Genomic DNA, 27014 nt, shown 5'->3' with positions numbered 1-27014 from the left:
AACAATGAGAATACATGGACACAGGGAGGGGAGCATCACACGCTGGGGCCTGTCCGGGGGTGGGGGGCTGGGGAGGGATAGCATTAGGAGAAATATCTAATGTCGATGATGGGTTGATGGGTGCAGGAAACCACCATGGCACATGCGTACCTATGTAACAAACCTGCACGTTCTGCACATGTATCCCAGAACTTAAAGCATAATAATAATAATGATTCCATGCTTTGTGCTATAAGTTGTATGAAATTTGACGAATGCATAGTTTCCTGTATCTACTACTGTGATATAATATAGAATAGTTTCACCATTCTAAAATAATTCCAGCTTCACCATTTCAATTCTTTCTTCTATCCCCAAACCCTTGGCAAACACTGAATTTTATGACTGCTACAGTTTTGACTTTTCCAGAATGTCATATAAATGGAATTTTGCTGTATGTATCCTCTTCAGACTGACTTCACTCACTTAGAAATATGCACTTATGATTCATCCATGTCTTTGCATAGCTTGTTGATAGCTCCTCCTTTTTTATTGCTAAGTAGGATCCCATTGTATGGATATACCATTGATTATTTACCTGTTGGAGGACATCGTAGCCACTTCTAAGGTTTTAGTGGTTATGAATAAAACTGCTATAAAAATCCTATACTTTTCTAGGTGAACATACATTTTCAAAACAGTTGGGCAAATACCTAGGATCAGTAAATTATGATAATACTATATTTAGCTTTGTAAAAAACTGCCAAGCCATTTTCCAAAGTGGCTGTACCATTTTGCATTCTCACCAGAAATGAATGAGTTTCCAAATGAAGTTTCCTCCAATGCTCACCAGCAATGGTTATTGTCATGTTTTAAAAAAAATTAGACATTTTAATTAAAGTATTATATCACTGTTGTTTTAATTTGTATTCTCCTAATGGCAAATAATGTTGATAATCTTTTGATAAGCTTACTTGCTATCTATCTTCTTTGGTGAGGTGTCTCTTAAAAACCTTTTCCAATTGTAAAATTTAATTGTTTGCTCCGTATCGTTGAGCTTTAAGAGTTCTTTATATATTTTGGATATAAATCCTTCATCAGATATGTTTTGCAACAATTTTCTCTCAGTCTTTGGCTTGTCTTTCCCTTCTATTAGCAGTGTTTTTTGCAGAACAGACGATTTTAATTTTACTAAAGTCCAACTAACAAAGATTTTCTTTCATATATTATGCTTTTAGTTTTCTACCTAACCTCTTCATCAAATGCATGTTTATCTAGATTTTTAAAAATATTTTCTTCTAGACGTTTTAGAGTTTTGTACTTTACATTTCAGTCTATGATCCATTTTGAGATAACTTTTGTGAAAGGTCTGTTTTTAGATTCATTATTTTTTACACATAGATGTTCAATTACTCTAGTTCCATTTGTTAAAAAGCATTCTTTCTCCATTGAATTGACTTTGTGTCTTTGTCAAAGAACAGTTGTCTGTATTTGAGTCTATTTTGCACTCTTTATTCTGCTCTATTGATCTGTGTGACTATTCTTTTATGCTCTTTTGATTATTAAGCTTTCTTGGTTACTTTAGCAAGCATTGACTTGAGTAGTGAGATTATCCCAATTTGTCCATCTTATTCAGTATTGCATTGGTTATTCCAGGTCTTCTATCTTTCTATATTACCTTTAGAATAAAATATTTGGTATCTATAAAATAACGTAATGAGATTTTCACTGGAATTGCACATATTTATAGATCAAGTTGAGAACTGATACCTTAACAATATTGAGTCTTCCAGTCAATAAACCTGAAATATCTCTTGACGTATTTTTCCTTTGATTTCCGTCATTGGTGTTTTGTAGTTTTCTGCATTCAGATCCTGTACATATTTTGTTAGATTTATACCTAAGTATTTCACTGAAAGAGGGGGATGATTTTTTTCAGTAGTATTGTTTTGTTTTATTTGAGTTTCAAATTCCAGCTGTTCATTGCTGGTATATGTAGGAAAGCATTGCCTTTTGTAAAGTTAATCCTTATTATTCTCAGATTCCATACTTTTGAATTTGTTTACTCACTATCATTTATTTGTAATTTCAAAATAAATATTTGCTATGCTTTCATGGTCATTCATGGGCATACACAGAAGAACAAAAAAATTGAGCCACCCAATATGCATACTCCAGCTGAGGCTGAACAAGGCAATGCTGTTGTGCCTTCCTGTTAGGCTCCCATATTGTAAATAAATGTTCTTTATGCAGTCTACTGTCACTTTTTTAAAAAAAATTTGTGCTTTTATGTTGGTGATTTCACTTCCAAGTGTAGTTCTGAAATGTTTTCTACTGTGCATATTCTGTGTTAGATTTCATTCAAGCATAAGTTATACTGTAGTTGGCTGTGGGTTCAATGTTAGTGATTTAAAACTGTGGTACATCCAGAAAAAAAATGAAGAGAAAATTCACCTATTTTATATGGAAGGCTACTCTGGAAATTGCTAAAGTAACATCTATATAGTGTTTGATGAAGTTTTGAAAAAGGTGGAAAAGCAGCTACATTTCTGAATTTATGAAATGATGACTAATTTTTAAAAAGTGTAGTAGACAGCATTGTTGTGAGGCTGAAAGTCAAATAAATTTATGGTGACATTGCCCAGGGTCAGGAAAGTGCCAAAACCTTATCGGCTAGTGTTTTAGTACAAAGAAATGCTGCATATAATTAACTATTTATAAGAATTATGTATTAAATTAGGTATTTTAAAACAGAAACACACATAAAACACGGTTGTTATTGGTCAGTTTATGTAAGTATTGTCACCAGAAGTTTGTAGGAACCTAATTCTGCGTTTGTCCTAAGAGCAATAACACCGTATTCATTAATTCAATGTTCAAAATGACTTTATAGAAAATAACTACTGTGAATAATAATCAAGTCACATCCTTCAATGTTGCTATAATCACTTATTCATTCCAGGACATATTTCCATAGATTCTTTGAGATTTTCAACCTAGATGATCATGCTATATTTTTTTCTTTCTAATCTGTATATGTTTTATTTCTTTTTCTTGCCTTATTTCACTATCTAGGAATTCCAGCACAATGCTGAGTAGAACTAATGAGAGAGAACATCCTTGCCTCACTCCCAATTTTACTGGGGAAACATCCATTAAGTGTGATAGGTTTTTGTAATTGCTCTTGATAAAGTTGAGGAGGTTCCCCTCTGTTACTAGGTTATAGAGCTGTTATAAATGGGTATTAAATTTTTTGTCAAACACTTTTTCTGTGCACGCTGATCTGATTATATAATGTGTTTCTTCTAAAACTGATAATATGGTGGATTGTATTGATTGATTTTTGAATACTGAATCAGCTTCACACATCTACAGTAAAGTCTACTTGGCCATGATGTACAATTCATTTTATACATAGCTGGATTTGACTTTCAATATTTTTTTGAGAATTTTTGTAGTTATTTTTATGAGAGATATTGATCTGTAGTTTTCCTTTTTTGTAATATCTTTATTTGGTTTTGCTATTGGGGTAATGCTGGCTTCATGGAATTAGTTAATTTCAAAAAGTATTATAAATTTTTTCAACATTTTTTGCAGAGCAGGTGCATTTTATAAAAACGTTTGACAGAATTGAAACATCAGCCTGGTGCTTTCTTCTTTGAATGATTACTAGTTATTGGTTCAAATTCTTTCATAGATAATAGATCTACTCTGGCTATCTACTTCTCTGTGCCTGAATTGATAGTTTATATCACTCAAGAAATTGGTACATCGAATTTATCAGATTTGTGGCCATAAAGTTTTTCTTGGCATTCCTTTAGTATACTTGTGGTGTCCATGAAATTAATAGTGATGAGCCCATCCTTCATTTCTGATATTGATAATTTGTGTCTTTTCTTTTTATTTTCTTTGTTAGTCTGGCAAGAAGTTTATCCATTTATGGATCTTTACAGAGAACCAGCTTTTGGGTTTGTTGGTTTTCTATTTTGAATTTCATTGATTTCAGTAAAAATAATCTAATTTTTATTATTTCTTTCTTCTGCTAGCTTTAGGTTTAACCTGCTATTCTTTCTCTACTATCCTAAAGAAGAAATTGTGATTATGAATTTTAGGTCTTACTAGTTTTCTAATACATGCATTTGATGCTAAAAATTTTCCTGTAAGCACTGCCTTTACTATATTCTAATTTTGATAAATTGTATTTGCAATTAAATTTTTTTAGTTTGTCATTTTATGCATGAGTTATTTAGAACTGTGTCATTTAATTTCCACATGTTGGGGACTTAACTAGCTATTTTCTGTTATTAATATCTAGTTTAATTTCATTGTGGTGTAAGAACACACTGCATAATTTCTTTTCTTTTAATTTTCTTAAGGTTTGTTTTCTGGCTGGAATGTAGTCTATATTAGAAAATGTTCTACATGAGCTGCAGGCAAATGTTTATATTGCTGTTGAGGGCTGGTGTATTCTATAAATGTCAGCTAGATCAAGTTGATTGATAGTACTGTTCAGTTCAACCATATTTTTACTCATATTGTGCCTGTTTTATCTGCCAATTACTGAGAGAAGGTTGTTGAAGTCTTCAACTCTAATAGTCATTTTTCTATTTCTCCTTTCAGTTCTATCAGGCTTTAATTCATTTATTTTGACATTCTTTCACATTCGGGATCTTTTTTTGGCAAGTTGAACCCTTTATTATTATGTAATGCCTCTATATATTTCTGACAATCTTCATTTTTCCAAAGTCTGCTTTGTTTCAAATTAATATAGCTACTCCAGCTTTCTTTTGACTCTTGTTAACATGGTATATCTTTTCCATTTCTTTACTTTTAGCTTAAGTTTTTATATTTAAAGTGAATTTATTGTAGATAACATATAGTTAGACTTTATTTCCATTCTGATAATCGCTGTGTATTAAGACCATTCATATTTAAAGTAACTTTAATTCACATTTAAAGTAATTATTGGTATAGTTGGATTAACATCTATCAGATTTATATCTGTTTTCTACTTGTTGATTTTGTTGCTTGTTTCTTTTTTTTTTTTTTTTTGAGATGGAGTCTCACTCTGTCACCCAGGCTGGAGTGCAGTGGTGCGATCTTGGCTCACTGCAAGCTCCACCTCCCCAGTTGACGCCATTCTCCTGCCTCAGCCTCCCAAGTAGCTGGGACTACAGGCGCCCACCACCACACCAGCTAATTTTTTTGTATTTTCAGTAGAGACAGGGTTTCACCATGTTAGCCAGGATGGTCTTGATTTCCTGACCTTGTGATCCACCCTCCTCGGCCTCCCAAAGTGCTGGGATTACAGGAGTGACCCACCACACCCGGTCTGCTTGTTTCCTTTTTTCCCACTCTTCTTCTGCCTTCTCTAGTTTTAATCAAACATTTTTTGTGATTCCATTTTATTTTCTCTCTTAGTATATAAATTATACTTATCTTTAAAGCTTTTTTGTAGTTGGCTTAGAGTATATAATACATAGTTTTCCAGCTTTATTTAAGTATAATTGATAAATAAAAATTGTATAAATTTAAGGCGTGTAACATGATAATTTCATATACATATACATCGTGAAAGGATTACCACAGTCATTACAATCCACATTTTTAAACTAATTCAAGCCCTGCTTTAAATAACACTAATCTGTTGTACAAATAGTGGTGCAATATCATATTACAGAGTTTCCTATTTTTTTTTGTCCCATTGCTTTGTCCCATTGCTGTCATTCATTTTACTTATCCGTATTCTGCTCTGCTATCCACCAACAGAGACCAAACTGAGAGTCAAATCAAGAACTCAACCTCCTTTATAATAGCTGCAAAATAAAATACTTAGGAGATGAGAGACCTCTACAAGGAAAACTACAAAATGCTGCTGAAAGAAATCATAGACAATACAAACAAATGGAAACACATCCCATGCTCATGAATGGTAGAATCAATATTGTGAAAATGACAATACTGCCAAAAGCAATCTACAAATTCAATGCAATTCCCATCAAAATACCATCATCATTCTTCACAGAACTAGAAAAAAAAATTCTAAAACTCACATGAAACCAAAAAAGAGGCCACATGGGCAAAGCAAGGCTAAGCAAAAAGAGCAAATCTGGAAAAATCACATTAATCAACTTCAAACTGTACCATAAAGCCATAGTCACCAAAACAGCATGGTATTGATATAATCATTCAGGAGCAGATTAATCTCCATGTATTTACGTGGTTTTGAAGGTTCCTTTTGGAGTTGACTGCCAATTTTATTCCAATGTGGTCTGAGAGAGGACTTGATATAATTTCAATTTTCTTAAATTTATTGAGACTTGTTTTGTGGCCTATCATATGGTCTATCTTGGAGAATGTTCCATGTGCTGACGGATAGAATGTATATTTTGCAGTTGTTGGGGAGAATGTTCTGTCAATATCTGTTCAGCCCATTTGTTCTAAGGTATAATTTAAATCCATTGTTTCTTTGTTGACTTTCTGTCTTAATGATTTGTTTAGTGCTGTCAGTAGAGTATTAAATTCCCCCAGTATTATTGTGTTGCTGTCCATCTCATTTCTTAGGTCTAGTAGTGATTGTTTTATAAATTTGGGATCTCCAGTATTGGGTGCATTTGTATTTAGGATTGCAATATTTTCCTGTTAGACAAGTCTTTTTATCATTATATAATGTCCCTCTTTGTCTTTTTTAACTGTTTTTGCTTTAAAGTTTGTTTTGTCTGATATAAGAATAGTTACTTCTGCTTGCTCTTGGTGTCCATTTGCATGAAATATCTTTTTCCACCCCTTTATCTTAAGTTTATGTGAGTCTTTATGTGTTAGGTGAGTCTCTTGAAAACAGCAGATACTTTATTAGGGAATTCTTACCCATTCTGCCATCCTGTATTTTTTTTAAGTGGAGCACTTAGGTCATTTACATTCAACATTAATATTGAGATGTGAGGTACTATTCCATTCATTGTGCTATTTGTTGCCTGAATACTTTTTTTTCCATTTGTTTTTGCTTTATATGTCTTGTGAAATTTATGCCTTAAGGGCACTCTATTGTGGTCTATTTCAAGGATTTGTTTCAAGAATTAAAGCTCATTTTAGCAGTTCTTGCAGTGCTTGCTTGGTAGTGGGAAATACTCTCAGCCTTTGTTTATCTGAAAAAGACTGTATCTTTCCTTCATTTACGAATCTTAGTTTTGCTTGATACAAAATTCTTGGTTGATAATTGTTTTGTTTAAGGAGGCTAAAGATATGGCCCCAGTCCCTTCTAGCTTGTAGGGTTTCTGCTGAGAAATATGCTGTTAATCTGATAGGTTTTCCTTTATAGGTTACCTGATGCTTTTGTTTCATGGCTCTTAAGATTCTTTCCTTTGTCTTGACTTTAGATAACCTGATGACTATGTGCCTAGGTGATGATATTTTTGTGATAATTTTCCCAGGTGTTCATTGAGCTTCTTGTGTTTGGATGTCTCGATCTCTAGCATAGGCCAGGGAAGTTTTCCTCAATTATTCCCTCAAATATGTTTTCCAAACTTTCAGATTTCTCTTCTTTCTTGGGAACACCAATCATTCTTAGGTTTGGTTGTTTAACATAATCCTAAACTTCTTAGAAACTTTGTTTATTTTTCAAATTCTTTTTTTTTTTGTCTTTGTTGGATTGAGTAAATTTGAAAGCCTTTGGCTTCAGTTTCTGAAGTTCTTACTTCTACTTGTTTGATTCAATTGCTGAAACTTTCCAGTGTAGTTTGCATTTTTCTAAGTATGTTCCTCATTCCCAGAAGCTGTGATTATTTTTTATTTATGCTCTCTATTTCACTGAAGATTTTTACCTTTATATCTTCTATCTTTTTTTTATTTCATTAAATTGGACTTTACCTTTCTCTGGTGGCTTCTCTATTAGCTTAATAATCAACCTTCTGAATTCTTTTCCTGGCAATTCAGAGACTTCTCCTTGATTTGGATCCATTGCTGGTGAGCTAGTGTGATCTTCTGGGGGTGGTAAAGCAACTTATTTCATCATATTACCAGAATTATTTTTCTGGTTTCTTCTCATTTGGGTAGACTATATCAGAGGGAAGATCTGGGACTCGAGGCCTGATGTTCATATTCTTTTGTCTCATGGGGTACTCCCTTGATGTGGTGCTCTCTCCCTTCCCCTAGGGATGTGGCTTCCTGAGAGCCAAACTGCAGTGACTGTTATTTCTTTTCTGGATCTAGCCACCCAGCAGAACTACTGTGCTCTGGGCTGGTGCTGGGGGTTGTCTGCACAGAGCCCTGTGATGTGATCACTCTTTGTGTCAGCTGTGGATACCAGCAACTACACTCATGGAGGTGGAGGGGAGTGAAGGGGACTCTGTGAGGGACCTTGGTTATAGTATTGTTTATTGTGCTAATTTTGGGTTGGTTGGCCTCTAGCCAGGAGGTGGCGCTTTCAAGAGAGCATCAGCTGCTGTAGTATAACAAGGATCAGGGGGTGGGTGGGGCCATAGAGTTTCCAAGAGATTATGTTCTTTGTCTTCAGCTACCAGGGTAGGTAGGGAAAGACCATCAAGCATGAGCAGGGTTAGGTGAATCTGAGCTCGGACTCTCCTTGGTTAGGGCTTGCTGAGGCTGCTGTGGGGGATGGGGGTGTGGTTCTCAGGCCAAAGGAGTTACGTTCCTGGGGGAATTATGGCTGCCTCTGCTGCATCATGCAGGTTCCCAGGGAAGTAGGGGGAAGCCAGCAGTCGCAAGTCTCACCCCACTTCCACACAGCCCAAAAGGCTGGTCCCACCCCATCTGTCCCCCCTACCCAACAACACCAAGTTTATTTCCAGGCAGTGGGTGAACAGGGCTGAGAACTTGCCCCAGGCTATCAGCCTCCCAGCTGAGAAAGCAAGTAAGGCTTTCAGGTTTCAGGCCTCCCCACCTGCCGTGGTTTCTGTGCTATGTCTGCACTCCTGATTCACCCACTCCTCCAGGTTCTGTCCAGGAAACTTCACATTTGGTCAAAATCATTACAAAGTTCAGCTGGAAGTTTTCTTCTTCCTGTGGTCTTTTCTCAGTTCCTCTGACAGTGCTTCCCAAAGGGCTTTTTCTCACTTTGTGGGACAAAGTCAGAAATGGCTTCCCTGAGGACCGAGAGAGCCCACAGGACTCTTTCTGCTGCTTCTTCTACCCCTGTATTTTTCTTGGCTCTCTAAATTAGTCTCAGTTCCAGGTAAGGTCAAATCCTTCTCCAGCGATCTGGACCTTCAGGTTCCCCAGTGAGAGTGTGTGTTCAGGGACTTTCACACTTTGGGCCCTCATAGTTTTTCAGCAGTCTCCCAGAGCCTGCAGGAGCAATCCACTTCCTTCAAAGGGTCTGTGGATTCTCTCAGCTTTCCTGAGGTGGTTCTTGGAGCGAAAGTTCATGATGTGAGTCTCCACATGCTGTTCTGTCTGTCCAAGTGGGAGCTGCAAGTTAGTCCTGCCTCCTATCTGCCATTGTTTTTCCCCATGTATCCTCCTTGTATTCTATTTCACTTCTGCAGACAAGAAGTGTGAAGCCCTCAGGAGGAAGAGCTACTTGAATATAAAGCTTACCTGATTTTCTTCTCCTTTCATATTTCATGTTTCTTCATGATTCTGCCATCTTTGGATTGTTCTACAACACTATCAAACAGTATATATTGACATTTGGTCAGTAGTTTATAATTGCTGTTGGTAGGATGGTTGTCTCATGAAGTGGTTCACAAAGAGAGGAGGTGAGATATTTAATTCCAAGAAAATCTGGCATGAACTACTTGGGGAATAAACCAATATCCAGAATTTGGGCCTCCCCTTGGTAGACCTCAAAACCTGATTATATCAGGTGGATCTATTAATATTAACTAATCACAAGACTAACAGATAAAATTAGAAAGCCATTTTATTAATTTCCCAAGAAAAGTAATAATTGGACCAGAGTCCTCAGAGCTGCATCATTGGCAACTTTCTTTTCCTGTAGGCAAGCCTACATGGGAAGTGAAATTACAACCAGGAGTTTGTTTGTTGAGCATAAAATCAGAAAAAAGGCAGTTGCTTGGATGCTTAATATAATCAAGCTAATAAAGCCTCAGGTATAGAGCTTCACAGAATGGGTAGCCCAGCAATGGAACCAGGCTCCTCCAAGTTCACGAGCTGAGCTTTGTCTTCCTCCAATGGCACCTGTTTATCTCTGTACCTCTCCTTTTTATGAACTTTTGTCGCTGTCCTGTAACTTTATCTAATGACATTATTCTTCGGTAAGAATATTAATAATGTTAACATTATTGAAGATGGTTCTGGCCTAGATGCCATTTTACCCTTTTCTTGTAACTTTCCATACCAATATTTGCATTGGATTCTGTTTTTATTCATTCAAAGTTCAATTCTAAGAAATATATTCTACTTCCATAAAGTTCAAACTTTTAGGGATGGTTTCATAACATTTCTCAAGCAGGGACTACAGTATCTACCTCTTTGGCTTTGAGGATTAAATGGGATAACATATGTAATGCTTCTGGCACTAACTTGATAAGCCTTGAAAAAAGCCTTTCGTTTCCTTCCCCTTACTTAATGAAAACAGGTGTTGAAGGAGACGCATCCATTTTTCTCCTGTATGTTCCCCATATGATAATCGTTTTCTTAAGTTTTGGCTGGCCAGAGAAATAAGGGTGCCGAAAGCATTTTTCAATCATAACTCTGGATGGAGATTAAAACAAAACAAAATCTTTAAGGCTTTTAATTACCAAGACTTATTCACAAGACACTGGTAAATCAGAACCTTACGGTACCTTAAATATCCGCATTGGAACATCATATGTTCTGGCTTATTTTAATCATTAGAACATCTAAGCCAAAGCTCTCTGTGTTTATCTTGCTGTGATCTTGGTGGTGAATTTTAAAAGTGAGCAGTCAACCCCATCAGCAGCAGATGTAAATTACACATATGATAACTATATATATATTATGACTCACATCTTATTTTATATACACTGATATTTACCGTAATAGTTAAATGTCTGCCATATGGAAAACACTAGGATGATCGCTTTAAATGTCATTCCGTGTAATCCTCACAGTTCTATTCACTCAGGTTGGTTTTCATTTTCCAGATGAGGAAACTGGCACAGAGTAGGCTCTCTCTATAAGTGTTTGAATGAACACGTGGATGAGAGGGGTTGGAAACTTTCTCAAGATCACCTACCCAGCAAGTGTCAGGCCAGAATGTAGACCACTCATTTCTAGTTCTAAGGCCTGCATTCATTGCACTGCTTCACAATTTCTCTTAACATATTTTTATCTTAACCAAGGTTTACAAAAATCATGGCTAAATGAATGATTCTAATAGTGAAGATCTGGGGACCTGGAACAGATTTAGAAAGAGCTATTTGGAAAGGAGAAAGCTTTTGGTGATGTCTGTCAAAAATAAAACCCACCTCCTCTTTGTCCTGTTTCCATACCAGGAAAGATACATTTCCATGTGAACTTGTGTAATTTCATTGCTAACGCAATTATTATTTATACCATGGAAGAAAGAGTCTGGAAGCCTTGAGTCAATCATAGAGACTCTTTGGTCTTTAGTTTCCACATCAATCAGAGATGAGCATTAGCTCAGATTATCTTTAAGGTCTGAGAGTTCAGGGTTCCACACTTCAATCACATCCATTCTTTTCTGTGACTGGCTTTACCAGCTATGTTCTAATGGAACAGATTGACAACAGCAAACACAGAGTCAAATTTCCATTTAAAACGCAAGTCTTGTTATTTTGGTACCAATTACAAGGTTATGGATCATGCTTAAAGGTGTTTAATATGCTGTAATGTTTAGACACACTTGGCTCCAACATTTATGAGGGCTGTTTGTAGCAACAAGAAGCATGCTCTCATTCCATAAGTATGCAAGACTGCAGTAAAAACAGTACAGATGGGCCGGAAAGAAAGAACCTCAAACTGCCTACAAAGAAGGGCAACAAGTGTTTTGGACTGCACTGTGTTTTTGCCTACTGCCAAATCTCTCATCAGCCAGAGCCTGTTTTTATAGGGGCATATTTTGTTGTTGCTTTTTTAGTTTATTTCAATCCCTGATGTAGAGTATTTGTAAAAAATTGTGTGAAGGATTTTACGACCTTGTATGACTATATTTTATTCAGGAGTTATATATATATATATATATATATATATATATATATATATATATCTTTCTTAATGAGACCACAGTTTCTGGAGAGGGTTGCTGATTATCTCTTCTTACCAAACCAAGGTAACAGGTGGTAGAAAAGTGCCTAAGGATACTCAGTGATGCAATGGTCAAAGGATGGAAAGTGGTGTCTTGACTCCAAATATTGTAGATGTGTTGGAGTCCTGGAAGGATTGGATTCCCTAGGCAACCTCAGCATATCTCCAAGGAAAAACTTCTATCCAGATATGCTTTTAAATACCAAGAAGGAAGTGAAATGTATAGTCCATTTAAGAACCAAATTCCTGGCTGAAGAACCAAATTAGATTCACAAGTAATGGGAATGCTAGGGAAAAAGACCAGCTTGCAAACGACCAGCCATGTGCATGTGCCTGTAACAGAAAGAAAGAAAGAAGGAAAGAGAAAGAAAGAAAGAAAGAAAGAAAGAAAGAAAGAAAGAAAGAAAGAAAGAAAGGAAGAAAGGAAAGAAAGAAGAAAGAAAGAAAGAAGAAAGAGAGAAGAGAAAGAAAGAAGAAAGAAAGAAATAAAGAGAAAGAAAGAAGGAAGGAAGAAAAGAAAGAAAGAAAGAGACAAAGAGAAAGAGAAAGAAGGAAGGAAGGGAGAGAGGGAAGGAGTGGGGCGGGGAGTGAGGGAGGGGGGACTGAGGGAGCCGGGAGAGGGAGTGAGGAAGGAAGGTAGCGGGGAAGGAGAAGACCCTCACTGGCTTGGTTGCAGGTGCTTGAGCTGAAGGCATCATGTTGGTGGAGAAGCATGCAGGCATACAAGGACTACTAGTTTAGCACAAAGGGACTAAAACATATAAAATGTCAGAGTGTGTGTGTGTGTGTGTGTGTGTGTGTGTGTGAAAGAGAGAGAGAGAGAGAGAAACAGCATCGTTAGAGGTGACAAAGATTGAAGGAAGCAGACGAAGTCAGCCTTAACATACAAGGTTCAATTTAATTCAGTTAAACCTTTTCAGCATGCTTCCAGGGATGGTGCTAGGCACTGGGGAGGCAACGCAAAACAAGGTATGATAAAGCAAGATAAGACGTTTATCTTGAGAGCAAGCAAATGTCAGCAAACTATGGCCAGTGGGGCCAAATGGCTTTTTTAAAATACTGCCAGTGAACTAAGTTTTTTTTTTTTTTTTACCTTTTTAAAGGGTTGTAAAAAAATGAAAGAAAAATAAAACACAAAAGTTAAAAAGTAAAAGAGCATGCAAAACCATATGTGGCTTACAAAGCTTAAAAGATTTTCTGTCTGGCCTTTTACATAAAATGTCTGCAGACTTCTGCTCCATAGAAAAGTCAGATTATTGGAAGTGAATTACAAAAAGACAAGGGCTAGAATGGGGTGAACGTGTGGTTTATTAGGTCCAATAGAGAGATGATTTACCCAGAGGCTTCTCAGAGGAAGTGGCAACTCACCTGGGATCTAAAGAATGAGTAGAAAATAGATAAAGAAAGACGTGGACCTGAAGAAACAATATTCAAAGCAAATGAAACAGCATGGGCTAGGTATAGAGAATTGATGGGTGTCTCGGAAACATAGATGAAAAACGAGGAGTTGAAAGCAGTAAAGCTAGAAACTCAGATGGGTAAACTGGGATGTCATTTCTTCTTCCAGGTCCAGGTTTTATTATTCCTTGAGGACTTAACCCCCAGCTCACAATCTGCTGGCAGTCAAGACATGTGTCTTGTCATGATGTCAAGGGAGAGTACTGAAGCCAGCACAATGGTTGACTTAGAAAAGTGGGCCTGTAGATTTAGGTAGGCACAGTGTGTCCTTCAGTCTGTGACAGGCACTGGCCTCGTCAGCTTGCAGCAGTTTTTCTCCATTCATATTAGTCCACCACCCAGACCACAAGGCTGCCAAATCCCTGAGTCATGTGAGTTTTTTTCCCTCTACCTCCCAAACTCAAAATCTCATTATCCTCTCTTTCTTCAGCTTCCTCAAGGAGACTGAGCTGCTTCTCTTTTTTAAATCCCTAAAACACAAAGATCTGATAAAACCCTCTTTTCTGGACAAAGATACTCCCTATTACTTTGTTTGTCATCAGCCACATGAGGCTTAGACTTAGGAGATATTGGTGGAAATAGTAGAAGGTGAATATATTTGGAAGACTTGCAGCAAATTTACATGCCATAGTGACTGACTTAGGCTGTCAAGAAAATGTATCTTTATTTTCAATAATTCAGCTGGAGATGTGGCTCCAGTCCAGTCTGCCAATTTATTGTAGGCATTTCAAAGGAAACTAAGTCACTTTTGGGATTACATGAGGTCATTTAATGAATGAACCTTGGTCAATCTGGGCTTCAACTAGGTTAACTGAGATTTCTCTTTCAAGGAGACAGGCTTATGTTCATCAACACTCACCTGCTGGCCTCCGCTTTAGTAATCTTTATCATTGCTACCTATTCCTGTAGCAGAAACATCCACATTCTCCACTCCACTCTGATCTGTAGCTCTTGAAGTCACTCCCTGACCACAAACACTAGCTCTCAGCCAGTTCCGAGCTACGCTTAGGGTATACAAAAAATATTCAGGGTTCTCCAGTGTCTCGTAGAAAAGTTTCAGACTCATTCTGTCCAAAGACATCTGATCATTCTTGCTTTCTTAAAAAATTGAGGTAAAATTTATACAACATAAAATTAACAACCTGTTTATGCAGTTCAGTGAATTTAGTGCATTCACAGCATTATGCAGCCATCACCTCTTACATAGTTCCAAGGCATTTCATTACCTCAAAAGGAAACCCTATACCGATGAAGCAGTCACTTCCCATTTCCTTCCTCTCCCAGCTCCTTGCAACCAGTAATCTGTGTTCCGTCTCTGTGGATTTACTTATTCTGGACGTTTCGTATAAATGGGGTAATATATGTAAACTTCAGTGTCTGGCTTCATTCACTCTGCAAGATTTTAGAAGTCGGTCCATGTTATACCACATGTCAGTAACTTATTCCTCTTCATGGCTGAATAATATTCAATTGTATGGATATTTTGTTTTATATTTAGGTTGTTTCCATTTTGGGCTATTGTGAATAGTGCCGCTAGGGACATGTATGTACAGAAATTTGAGCAAGTTTTCCATTTTTTTGGCTATGTATTCAGGAGTGGAATTGCTGGGTTATGCGGTAATTCTGTTTAACATTTTATTTTTTTTGAGACAAAGTCTCACTCTGTTGCACAGGCTGGAGTGCAGTGGCATGATCTTGGCTCACTGCAACCTCTGCCTCCCAGGTTCAAGTCATTCTTCTACCTCAGCCTCCTGAGTTGCTGGGACTACAGGTGCCCACCACCATACCTGGCTAATGTTTGTGTTTTTAGTAGAGATGGGGTTTCACCATGTTGGCCAAGCTAATCTTGAACCCCTGACCTCAAATGATCCACCTGCCTTGGCTTCCCAGAGTGTGGGATTACAGGTGTGAGCCAACACTCCCCACCTTTTGTGTTTAAATTTTACTGAACCTTCATACTACTTTCTACAGTGACTGTACCATTTTATATTCCATTATTGTTTTTTCAGACCTAAAGACACTTTTCTTTCAATTTGCTGCCTCCTTGGGCTGCACCATTGAAACTGAGGCACGTTCTATTTTGTAAATTCAGCCGACCCATTGTCTATTGCTCTCAGAACCTAGAGCATAGAGGAACAGCATGTATAGCATAGAGACCAATGAGAATTTACAATATAGTCATGTTCTTTGCATTTCTATTCAATTAGCTGGCTAAACTTCATCTCTTTGATAGGAAACACTAGACATGTCATTGTGGTTTTTTTCCTTCTCTATTTTTATAGTACAGCTGACCCTTGAACAACAAAGGGATTAGGGGCACTGATCCCTGCCCCATGCAGTTGAAAATCTGAATATAAGTTTTGAATTCCCAAATGCTTAATTACTAATAGCCTATGGTTGAATGGAAGCCTCATTGATAACACAATCAATGTGCATTTTGTATGTTATATTTTTATACACTGTATTCTTACAATAAAGTAAGATAGAGAAAAAATATTATTAAGAAAATTAAAAAGGAAAGGAAATATGTTTACTATTCATTAAGTGAAAGTGGATTGGCCAGGCACTGTGGCTTACGCCTGTAATCCCAGCACTTTGGGAGGACACACAAATAAATTGTCCGGTGCAAGTGCAGCGGCCATATGTGCTTCCTGTGAAAGAAGGCCGGTTTGACATCTATTAAACAAATCCATCTCAGCATTCTTAACGGTCTTTATATTGTTTGATATCAAGCTCAGTCATTTAAAAAATATGCCTCTGTCTTTGTAAGACTACCTATGGGTTGGAGAAGACTTATGTAATATTCAACTCAGCAGATAATGTATATAAAAATTATTGCATATGATTTAATGATCTTGAATCAATTTTAACTGTTTATATGTCACACTTGGGAAAAAGCAGGACAATTATAAAATTTAATAATGGCATCTCCATAAAAAGCAATAATTCATATTCTACTTTAAAAATCCTTTCTCTTATGTAGAGGAGTAAGTGGCATCCTGGTGGCACCAGAAGGATGTACTGGTGAGCTTGTGTAGTGGTCACTAAGTTAACGCGTGTTGCTTTATTTGACTGATACTGATGTTGCCATCTTAGCTTCCGGCAGTTAGGTGGGCAGAAAACCCAAAGTTAGTAACTTTGGACAGTTGCATCAATGTTAGTAACTCAAGGGCCAAAGTGATGGATTAAACGGCCAGTCCAGGCAATCTCTGGTTCACCCTCATGATGACAGAGTGCTTTTAGGTAGTGAGGCAGTGCTTAGTCTCAAGGCAGCCTCCCTTCCCCTCATGCATTACCTGGTGTTTGTGGGCAGGAGTGTGGATCCTGTATACATGCCTGGGGTTGTGGGTGTGGGGAGGGGCCTCCAGTGTGCTGGGGTATACCCTGGGGTCTCTGTAAGTGCCTGATCCATAGATGCTCCCTGTGGCCTGGTCACAGGGGTCAGCAGGCCCCTGGTGGCTTACAGTGTGGAAGTTGGAGGCTTCACCATAATCTGTGGCCTGAGCTTGGCCTCAGGGAATATTTCTGGGTGGTGTCAGCTGTATCTCCTCCTTACTCAGTGTCGTAGGGGAGCAGCGACTCTCTGGGACAGTGGGATGGGTGGTAAAAGAATTTACCAAGACAGTCGTAGGTAAAGAAAGGCAGATTCATTGGACACCACAGAGCTTACATGTTTGTGGTGATGTGGGTGTGAACATACGATTATCGACAGTGCATAATGCTTGATGGAAATAATAGATGCTGATGTTATTGTTGTATGTATTTAATATCCTATATTTTTTATTGTTATTTTAGAGTATATGCTTACTACTTTTTTTTAAGTTGACTGTGAAGCAGCCTCAGGCAGTTTCTTCAAGTTTCCCGAAGAAGGCATTCTTATCAAGGAGATGACAGCTCCATGCCTGTTACTGCCCCTGAAGACCTTCCGGTGGGACAAGATGTGGAGGTAAAGGACAGTGAAATTGATGATCCTGACCCTGCTTAGCCTTAGGCGAAAGTGTCTGGTTGTGTCTTGTTTTTTAACAAAAACGGTTTAAAAGTAAAATAAATAAATAATGAAAAAAGCTCATAGAATAAGGTTAAAAAGAAATAAAATATTTTTGTATAGCTATATAATTTGTGTGGCTTTTTTGTTTATTTGTTTGAGACAGGGTCTCACTCTGTCACCCAGACTGGAGGGCAGTGGCACAATCACAGCTCACTGTGGTCTCAACCTCTTGAGCTCCAGAGATCCTCCCACCTCACTCAGGAGGACGTCAGTCCTCCAGGCAGACGTCAGTCCCCAGGTGGACCCTGGACTCAAAGTGTATACCAGGCCCCAAGTTGACAACCAGGCCCCAGATGGACACCAAGGCCCTAGGTGGACAGCAGGCCCATGTTGAACACCAGACTCATGTGGACATCAGGCCGCAGGTAGACATCATGCCTTAGGTAGATACGTAGGCTCCAGGTGGACATTAGACCCAAGGCTCCAGATAGACATTAGACCCAAGTCCCCAGGTGATCATCAGGCCCAGGTGAAAACTCAGGCCTTAGGTGCATATCCGGCCTCAGGTGGACACCCAGGCCCCAGGTGATCACCAGACCCCAGGTGGACACAAGGCCTTAGGTGAACAACAAGACCCAGTAGGCCATCAGGCCTCAGCTGGATACAGTCCCCAGGTGAACACAAGGCCCCAAGAGGGACATAGGCCAAGGCAGACATCAGGCCGTAGGTGGACATCAGGCCTGAGAATGACATCTGGCCCCTGGTGAACATCAGGCACAGGTGTCCAAGCAGACCCTGGGTGGACATAACTGTGTACGGGTAAGGAGATGACTTGGGGGGAGGGTGAGTAGTCAGCAGCCCAGTGGAGTCCTGAGTAGGCTTATGGAAGGAAGGGGCCTAGGGGACAGAACCGTAAAGAAGCGACCTCACTTCCTCGATGATGACACACACGAACAGAACTTAGAACTCTGGTAACCAGGCACCCATATCCTAGAGTCAGCGCCGTAACCAGCTCACTTTGTGGGAGACGCTCAAGAGAGCAAGATGTTCTCGTGTTGCTTCCCCACTTCGAGAGGTTGCTGCTTCAGGAACGGAGGGAGTGAGAGCCTTTTCCGACGATGCCGAAGAAGGCTCATCCCTCACCCCAGACGCCTGTGGCCCTTTGTAAGAAGGCGCACCCAGGTACCACAGGACAGCCCGGGGCAGGCCCTAGCAGGCCAGGCCACACCAGAGATCCCATTGGGGCTGCAGCTGCACACTGTCCTTGTCCAGGAGATTCGGGAGCCCATGGAGGCACAGACACATGGTGAGGTGGCTGCAGCCTGGAAGACTTTGCGGGGGCGGTGCTTTTGGGCTGGAATTCCTTTGAACTCAGTGAGGTTGTCTCTGTGTTTGGAAATTCCAGTGGAAAGTGACTGATGCTGGTGACCCTTTCTCCTTTTTCAGCTCCTGGGCCGTACGCAGAAATAAGAGCACTTGCGGCACCAGCTGTCAAGCCAAAGCCAGCATGGGAAGAGCCCCCTCCAGAGAGAGCGCTGGAGGTGGAGGGAGCTCCAGCCAAGGACCAACCCAGCCAGGAGCTGCCTGAAATCATGGCACCTACTGTAGCCACTGGCCTTAATGCTGGAGCTGAAAACGTGGCTGGAGAGAGAAGTGGGAGGGAGGGGGTGACAAGCACAGCCCCAGCCAGCAGATCCCATGCTGCCCCTAGTCCTGGGCATGGTGGCAAACATGGAGGCGGAGACCAGGGCATTCAGACTGGACTCCTGTACCTCGCTGGAGAGAGGCTTCTCTCATTCACTAGAACCACAGCCCTGCTGCTGCAGGGCCTGTTTATCGTGCTAATGCTGGTGGGGTATATCTCTGTGCAGGTGGTGCTCAAGAGCATTAAAAGAAGGCTGGGAAGAAGAGTTCCAGCAGCTCCTCCTGCTCTCAGACGCAATCTTCTCCTCCAGGCATGGATGTGTGTCTGCAACTGGGCATCCAGGCTGTTTGCCCTTAATGTGCTGCCCCGAACGGGCTCTTAGGTGGGCAGGGGTTGAGGGGACCAGGACGTGGCTCCAAAGGGTACAGCAAGGAAAGCTTTTAAAGACAGCCGTTGTGCTCCAGGCTCTCCATGCCACCACCTGCCCTAGCATTTATTAATAGTGTTAGAATTACAAGTTTATGAAATGAAATATAAATAAAGTTTGATTTCTGAAACTTCTCACCTTTTTGAACTCCCTAATATTAGATGGTGTTTTTGAGGCTATCCTGAAAATCTCGGATAGTTGTGTCTTTTGTTGTGGTTGTTTGTGTGGCTGAATTACCATCGAGTCATCTGTTATTGGAAACCTTTCAGGTATGGCTTTTAGAAGACCTTGACCCACTCTTGCCTGTTTTGACTCTCTGGTTTATTGTGGAAAGAAGGATGATGTAGGCTCATGTCTCCAGCAGATCATTCACCTTTTGCCATCAAGGATTTGGCATCAGAGTTTCCAAGAATTATGTGTGCAAGTTGACATGCTGGTACTTTAGCTAATCTGGGTGTCAAAACAGAATGCCATAGACTAGGTAGCATAGAAAATTGATTTCTCACAGTTCTGGAGATGGTAAAATCCAAGGTCAAATGGTCAGCAGATTCCGTGTCTGCGGAGGGCTGGCTTCCTGGTTCATAGACAGCCATCTTTTTACTGTGTCTTTACATGACAGAAGGGGTGAGGGAGCTCTCTGCAGTCCCTTTGATAGGGACACCAATTCCATTCATGAAGTCCCTGCCTTCATGAACTTAATCACCTTCCAAGGCCCCACCCCCAAATACCATCACATAGAATCCAACGCATGAATTTGAGGAGGACAATAACATTTGCTTTATAGAATCAGGTCACCCCGAGCCATATGCACTCACAGGAAATCTATAATCTTCTATTAAGTATTTGCTGGTCCCCTCTGGGGATTGTCTAAACAAAATTGTCTAAACAAAAATTTAGACAATTTTTGTTTTCTTTAAGAAAAGTGATCTTTCATGTGATCCATGGTTTATTCATAGAAAGCACTGTGAGTTCACACACTTGCTAAAAAGAAGGACAATTGCGATACAAAAATGAGAGTGACCTCCCTCTCTCTCTCTTTTTTTAACCAACCAACTGGGCTGAGACATTGTAGGGACCCTTGGCTGGGCAGTAGGACTTGAGTAGCTACATACGGCAAATACAACTTCTTGCTCAGTTTGGAGTAGAAAAGGTGACAGTTTGTCAACAAAAGAAAAAGTAAAGCAGATGGAGAAGTTCTTAGTTTGCATTCTAGCTATACCACCTCTTCCTTATCAAACCCCACCCCCAACTCAGGATCTAACATGTAAAAGAGTAAACACAAAGGCACTGGTAACCAACTGACTCTTCTGAATGCCCTGGCTATCTCCTACAACAATTCCAGGCTGAGCATAGGGGTCAGGAAGGTAGCAGGAACATGATGATACACTGTGGAGGTCAGCCAGGGCTAAGACAGGGCTGCTCATTAGGGCTAGAAATTAAGAAGGGAGAGGCTAAGTGCAGACCAGCCCTAGCCTCCAAGTCAGCACGCAATGAGACTGTGACAAAAGCAGGCAGAGGAAGCTTGACGTAGAAAGGCAGGGGAAGAAAGCAAGTACGGGGCGAGAAGGGAAATGTGCAGTGAAAGCAGCCAATCTGATGGCAGAGGGAGACCGGTGCTTAGAAGCTTGTTTGGTGAGAAGGAATGAATAGAGGAGGCACAGAAATGGGGAACAAACATTTAACTAGTGAGAGAGATTTAAGACGAATGGGAAGAGAAATCTCGCAAAAAGGACACATTCATGCAGATCCTCAAAGATGGACACGCAGTCATCCCTACATGTAGAAATATGCTCAGTTACACATATAAAAACACAGATGCATGGAGAGCAAGCATACACACAGACACATATCTCTACACATGCACTCATGTGTTCCCAGATACACACACACTAAACATGCAAAACATGACAGCATTTACACATAGATATGCACCCTCACATGTGTACAAATGTTACATCCTCACACAGAGACCCACATTCCAGTGTGCACATATCCACACAGGTACACAGCCATAGAACTGACATACATACACATCAACATATAATGTGCACATACAGACAGGCACGCGCAGATATATCTATGCACATAGACACATGTACTCAGTCATGCAGATACACACACTCTCTAACACAAAGGTGACCAGTGTAGATGAATATTGTGAGCTCAGTGGCTTCCCAGACCTTCATTTTTTCCCTGCTCTTGTTTCAAAGGTGCTCAGCAGACTCCTGGCGAGGCTGTGTGAGGCAGGGGCAGGACCTTCAGAGTCCTCACAGCTTTGTGAGGCAAAAGTCTGAGTCCAGTCCTGGCCTCTGCCGCTCACCCACCACTGGGCTATTAATGCCCTGTCTGTAGGTGAGAGATTCTGCATAGACTAGTCTTGGGATTTTTTTCTAACTGGCCATTTTCCTCCTTGGCACACCCACTATCCCACTGGTAACGGCACACACTCTGCAAGGGAAACCTGAGAAATGGTTGTGAGTCTCCTCGGACAATAAGCATGCCCTCCCACCCACAGCTACCTCAAGTGCCCATCAAATCAGAACCAAAATTATAAATACTTACGACTTTACAGTAATTGGCAACACATATACTATAGTACTTACAGTACCATAAATGCATCTGTTTCTCTGGCGAAGCAATCTCTGAGATGGAACAGTGTTCTGTGTTTGCCAAGGGAGACAGGGCCAATGCCCAGGACCCTCAGGACATAGGGGCAGAAGGTGGCATATCGTGGGGGTTTCTGGTCGATCTGCAAGGCCCAGCTTCTCCATGAACAGTGGGCTGTAGTGAGAAGCTTGCCAAGGTATGCATATCGACTGGAGTTGGACTCTCCCCATCCTTAGCCCTGTGGTCCTTTGGCCTCAGCCACAGGTGCTCAGAGTCCTCTCAGGGTGGACAAATGTTTCAGTGTTTTTGGCCTGACCTGACACTACCTGGGGACCCAGGTTGCCGGGCCGGTGAGCTATCTGCTTTCTCAGCCAAAGGCCTCTCGAACCAGCAGCATCAGCTTTTTCTTGCCTTTGTAGATCGTTTGTGGTTGTTGATGAACAGGGCAAATTGCAGGTAGCCATCCTAAGGCAGCAGGAGGGTCTCCCGAGCCTTGCTTAGAAACTCAATGAACTGTCCATACTGGCAATGGCTAATGTGTGTTAGGTGTAGTGTGTGGTGTTGATGTAAGCATTGCATCAGCAACTGGTGCCATGGAGCTCTGTCAGTGGAGATGAGCTTTCCAGAGCTGTGGTGGCCCGGGGTGCCGGCCAGGCCAGGTGCAGTCACCGTGCAGCCTCGCACACAGGATGTCTGAAAGCACCATGGCAATGTGCGCACTCTTCACCACCAGGGGGATGAGAACTGCCAGCTCATTCTTGCCCAGAGAGTGGCTGAGGGCACAAACCCAGAGCACATCACTGATGGCTGGGTGGGTATCCTGGTTATGAGCCACGTTAAGATGGCTCATGGCCAATGAGACCAGCTCGAAGGCGTGGAGCGTGTAGCCCCGGAGCTCCACATAGCAGGCAATGGTGAACAGCTCTGAATGGGTCATGCCACCGGCAGCAGCCTCGGTGGCAATCTGGCAGGCTGCCTCAAAGGCAAGGTGGTCTTTCTCACAGAGTGTAAGGGCTGACAGGGCACAGCTCTGTGGATGCTTCGTAGCACACTGCAGGGCCAGTGTGCAAGCACAGCTAGCCAGTTCCTCCCACTGTGGATCGTCAAGACTGAGGCGCAGGATAGTGGTGTGGGATACGGCTGTGGCAGCTACAATACTAGCAGCCTCAGTAGGGGTGAAGAGTGTGTGCCAGCTCTGCAAGATGCTCCCTGAGGCCCACACACCTGTCGGGGAGAGCCTGAGCTCAGCCGTGGCCATCTCAGTCCTGATTCAGGTCGGCCCAGATTACCGTGTGGGGTTTGAACTTGGCCTGCAGAGATGAGTTCTCCCTCCTCCTCAGCAACCTTGACACGATCTGAGGCAAACCAGGGCAAGAGAAGCATCCCAGATGGCCCAACCTTGTTTGAGGTCTCTTCCTATCCCTTCCTTACCCAGGTCAGAGGGTTGAAGGTTTCTGCAGGTGCTCTCAGCCCCTCCCAAGGATGGAGCAGTAGATCCTGGGGTTTGCTTAACCCGAGGCCAGGGTTGCAGATCTGCCAGGGGTTCTAGCTGAAGTGGGGCCTGTCAGGGTAGAGTCTTGTGCTGGGGCTTTGGGCTTTAGAAAGGGTCCTGAGCCTCCAAGGTGTCTAGAGTTTCTCACAAGCATGGACAGGGACGGGGACCAAACCACCAGGCCCACTACCTCCCAAGGGCACACTTGAGTATTGGCAGCTGAAAATTCATTCTCTTAGACATGTCTCTGATGAGAGGGTCAAAGTGCTGCTGACATCAGCATGTGGTTGGTTTAAGCAGTGAGGACAGAACTTGGGCTGGCTGAACAGACGCTATCTTCTCCCACCAGCAGCCGCATCCTTTCTTAGGCCATCAGGAATAGGAATATGAGAGCTCCAAGGATTCGTTCTCCTGTCCCAAGAGTAGGGTATAGAAACTCCTTTCCCGTGGGAGTAGAGGGAGGTGGGCACTACCCACTTCTGTAGCACAGGTCACCAACCATCGTACCATCTCTCCGCATCTCCAGTTAAGGGATGATAAGGTCATCGCATCACCTGTAACCCAGGTTCCAGGGCCACGTTGAGCAGGGTGCTGTCAGTACTACTGTTAGTGGGAGTAGCAATCTTGAACGCATTTTGGGCCAGTTTGAAGATGAGCGGGGAAGAACGAATGTGCTTCTGCATTGCTTCCGGAATTGTTCAGAGACTCAGAGTGTCTCCTTTGGCAGCAGTCAGCATGGTGGAGGCCAGTTCCCACCGCTGTGATTCCAAGTGTCCAAGCGAGAACCAGGGAGGATAATGGCTGGGCACCAGAGACACCATACAGTGAGTGAGGGATGTGTGGCCTGCACAACCTGAATTTTCTAAAACAGGTAACCTTATACACGTAAGCCTAATTTATAGGCAGGGTCTGGATCACGAGACAGCGGAGCTGAGAACAAATACTTGGCAGAGGTATGCATGGAAACGCTCTCTCGGTGGATGACTTCTCCCAGATCCCTGAAAGGGCCCCCTTCCAGCAGCAAGATGCACTATTTTTGGAGTGTTTGCACTGGGTCATCATCCAATTGCAGCTCTTGGAGTTGGCTGAGGAGCTGCTCCTCATTACGGCACACCTTGTCCTGTGCATAGGAGCCTTCAGTCATTACCCTCTGTGACCCAGGCCCATCGATGCAGCCTCCAGGGCCAATGACAAGTAGGACTCACTGCTGTTTGGGGAGCTTACAGCCACAGGTACATGTTGGTACACAGGGGGTCTGCTTTCATTCGTATCTAGATACCTGTCATCATTCAGGAGGCAGGCCTCAGTCAAAGTGAGAAACAGGCAGCCGATGGGATCCAGGGGGTGGCCCACCCAGCCTTCCAGGTTGGTGATGGTTGTGGTTCCTCTCTGCAGCACTTCTTTCTTCTGATGCTTGTAGATTTTCAGTTGCCACCGCTGCTGAACCTCAGAGTATTAATAATGGCCACTGTGAGTCTGAGGGCCTCTTTTGGATAACCATGGGAATGTGGGGCATCAACCCGAGCACAGGCTGTTGCACATGCTCAAACCACAGTGGCTGGCCTTGGGAATTAAAGAGTAGTCTGGGCCAGGCGTGGTGGCTCATGACTGTAATCCCAGCATTTTGGGAGGCCGAGGTGGGCGGATCATGAGGTCAGGAGATCAAGACCAACCTGGCCAACGTGGAGAAACCCCGTCTCTGCTAAAAATACAAACAATTTAGCTGGGCGTGGTGGCGGGCCCCTGTAGTCCCAGCTACTCGGGAGGCTGAGGCAAGAGAATGGCGTGAACCCGGGAAGCGGAGCTTGCAGTGAGCCAAGATCGTGCCATTGCACTCCAGCCTGGGCGACAGAGTGAGACTCCGTGTCAAAAAAAAAAAAAAAAAAAAAAAAAAAAAAAAAAAAATTAGCTGGGCATGGCGGCACGTGCCTGTAATCCCAGCTATTCGGGAGGCTGAGGCAAGAGAATTGCTTGAACTCGGGAGGTGGAGGTTGCAATGGGCCCAGATCGCACCACTGCACTCCAGCCTGGCAACAGAGCTACTAGACTGTCTCAAAAAAAAAAAAAAAAATATTGCACAGATCCCTGAAAATACAATTATATAGATTTTCTTTTTTGTTTTGTTTTGTTTTGGCTTGGTTTTTTGAGATGAAGTTTCACTCTTGCGCCCAGCCTGGAGCAGTGGCGCGTTCTCAGCTCACTGCAACATCCACCTCCCGGGGGGATTCTCCCACCTCAGCCTTTCAACCAAGAAGCTACTTTTTGTTTGTTTGTTTGTTTGGTTGGTTGGTTGGTTGGTTGTTGAGACAGAGCTTTGCTCTTGTCGCCCAGGCTGGAGTGCAATGGTAAGTTCTCTGCTCACTGCAACATCTGACTCCAGGCTTCAAGCGATTCTCCCGCCTCAGCCTCCCGAGTAGCTGGGATTACAGGCTCCCACCAGCAAGCCCGGCTAATTTTTTTGTATTTTTAGTAGAGACAGGTTTTCATGATGTTAGCCAGGCTGGTCTCAAACTCCTGACCTCAAGTGATCTGCCCGCCTTGGCCTCCCAAAGTGCTGGGATTGCAAGCACGAGCCACCGTGCCCAGCCTGGTTATATACATTTTCAATAAACATATATGAAAATGGTCTCAGGCATTTTAATAATTAGAAGACCAAAATCAATAAAAATGTAATAACATTACCCACTAACCAGAATATATAAAAGAAAGACTGACAAAATCAGGTATTGGAAAGGACATCTAATTAGAATGCTCTTAAACTTGTGGTTGGGTTGTATATTAGTCAAAAAAATCTTTGGAATTAAAAAAATTAATTGATAAATTGTGTGTATTTGTGGTGTACCACATTATACATATATACACACACACAGACATGCATTGTAGAATAGTTAAATCTGTGTATATATATATAGCCACAGACATACATTATAGAATGGCTAAATCAACTGACATGGCATATCAGTTAGCTTAGATACTTATATATTTTTTTTAATTTTTTTATTTTTAGATGGAGTCTCCCACTGTCACCCAGGCTAGAGTGCAATGGTGCAATCTCGGCTCACTGCAACCTCTGCCTCCCAGATTCAAGCGATTCTCCTGTCTCAGCCTCCTGAGTGGCTGGGATTATAGGCGCCTGCCACCACGCTCGGCTAATTTTTGTATTTTTAGTAGAGATGGGGTTTCACCATCTTGGCAAGCTTCTGACCTC

The 27014-nt window shown here is 41.7% G+C and overlaps 1 protein-coding gene and 1 pseudogene across 1 annotated transcript; one reads left to right on the top strand and one right to left on the bottom strand.

Annotated features, from left to right (window-relative positions):
* The first annotated feature begins 18973 nt into the window (after nt 1-18973).
* On the top strand, nt 18974-19835 carry LOC117976702 (CMT1A duplicated region transcript 15 protein-like protein). Its single transcript, XM_063599520.1, has one exon. It carries the CDS (start codon nt 19054-19056, stop codon nt 19660-19662), a length of 609 nt encoding a protein of 202 aa, XP_063455590.1. The 5' UTR covers nt 18974-19053; the 3' UTR covers nt 19663-19835.
* Nucleotides 19836-22681: 2846 nt separating this feature from the next.
* On the bottom strand, nt 22682-26011 carry LOC129394454 (zinc finger SWIM domain-containing protein 5-like; annotated as a pseudogene).
* Between the last annotated feature and the right edge of the window lie 1003 nt (nt 26012-27014).

This window comes from Pan paniscus, chromosome 19 (assembly GCF_029289425.2).
Source record: "Pan paniscus chromosome 19, NHGRI_mPanPan1-v2.0_pri, whole genome shotgun sequence".
Classification (NCBI taxonomy): Eukaryota; Metazoa; Chordata; class Mammalia; order Primates; family Hominidae; genus Pan; species Pan paniscus.
Note: the sequence above shows the minus strand (reverse complement) of the source record. Positions and strands in the feature narration are given on the sequence as shown.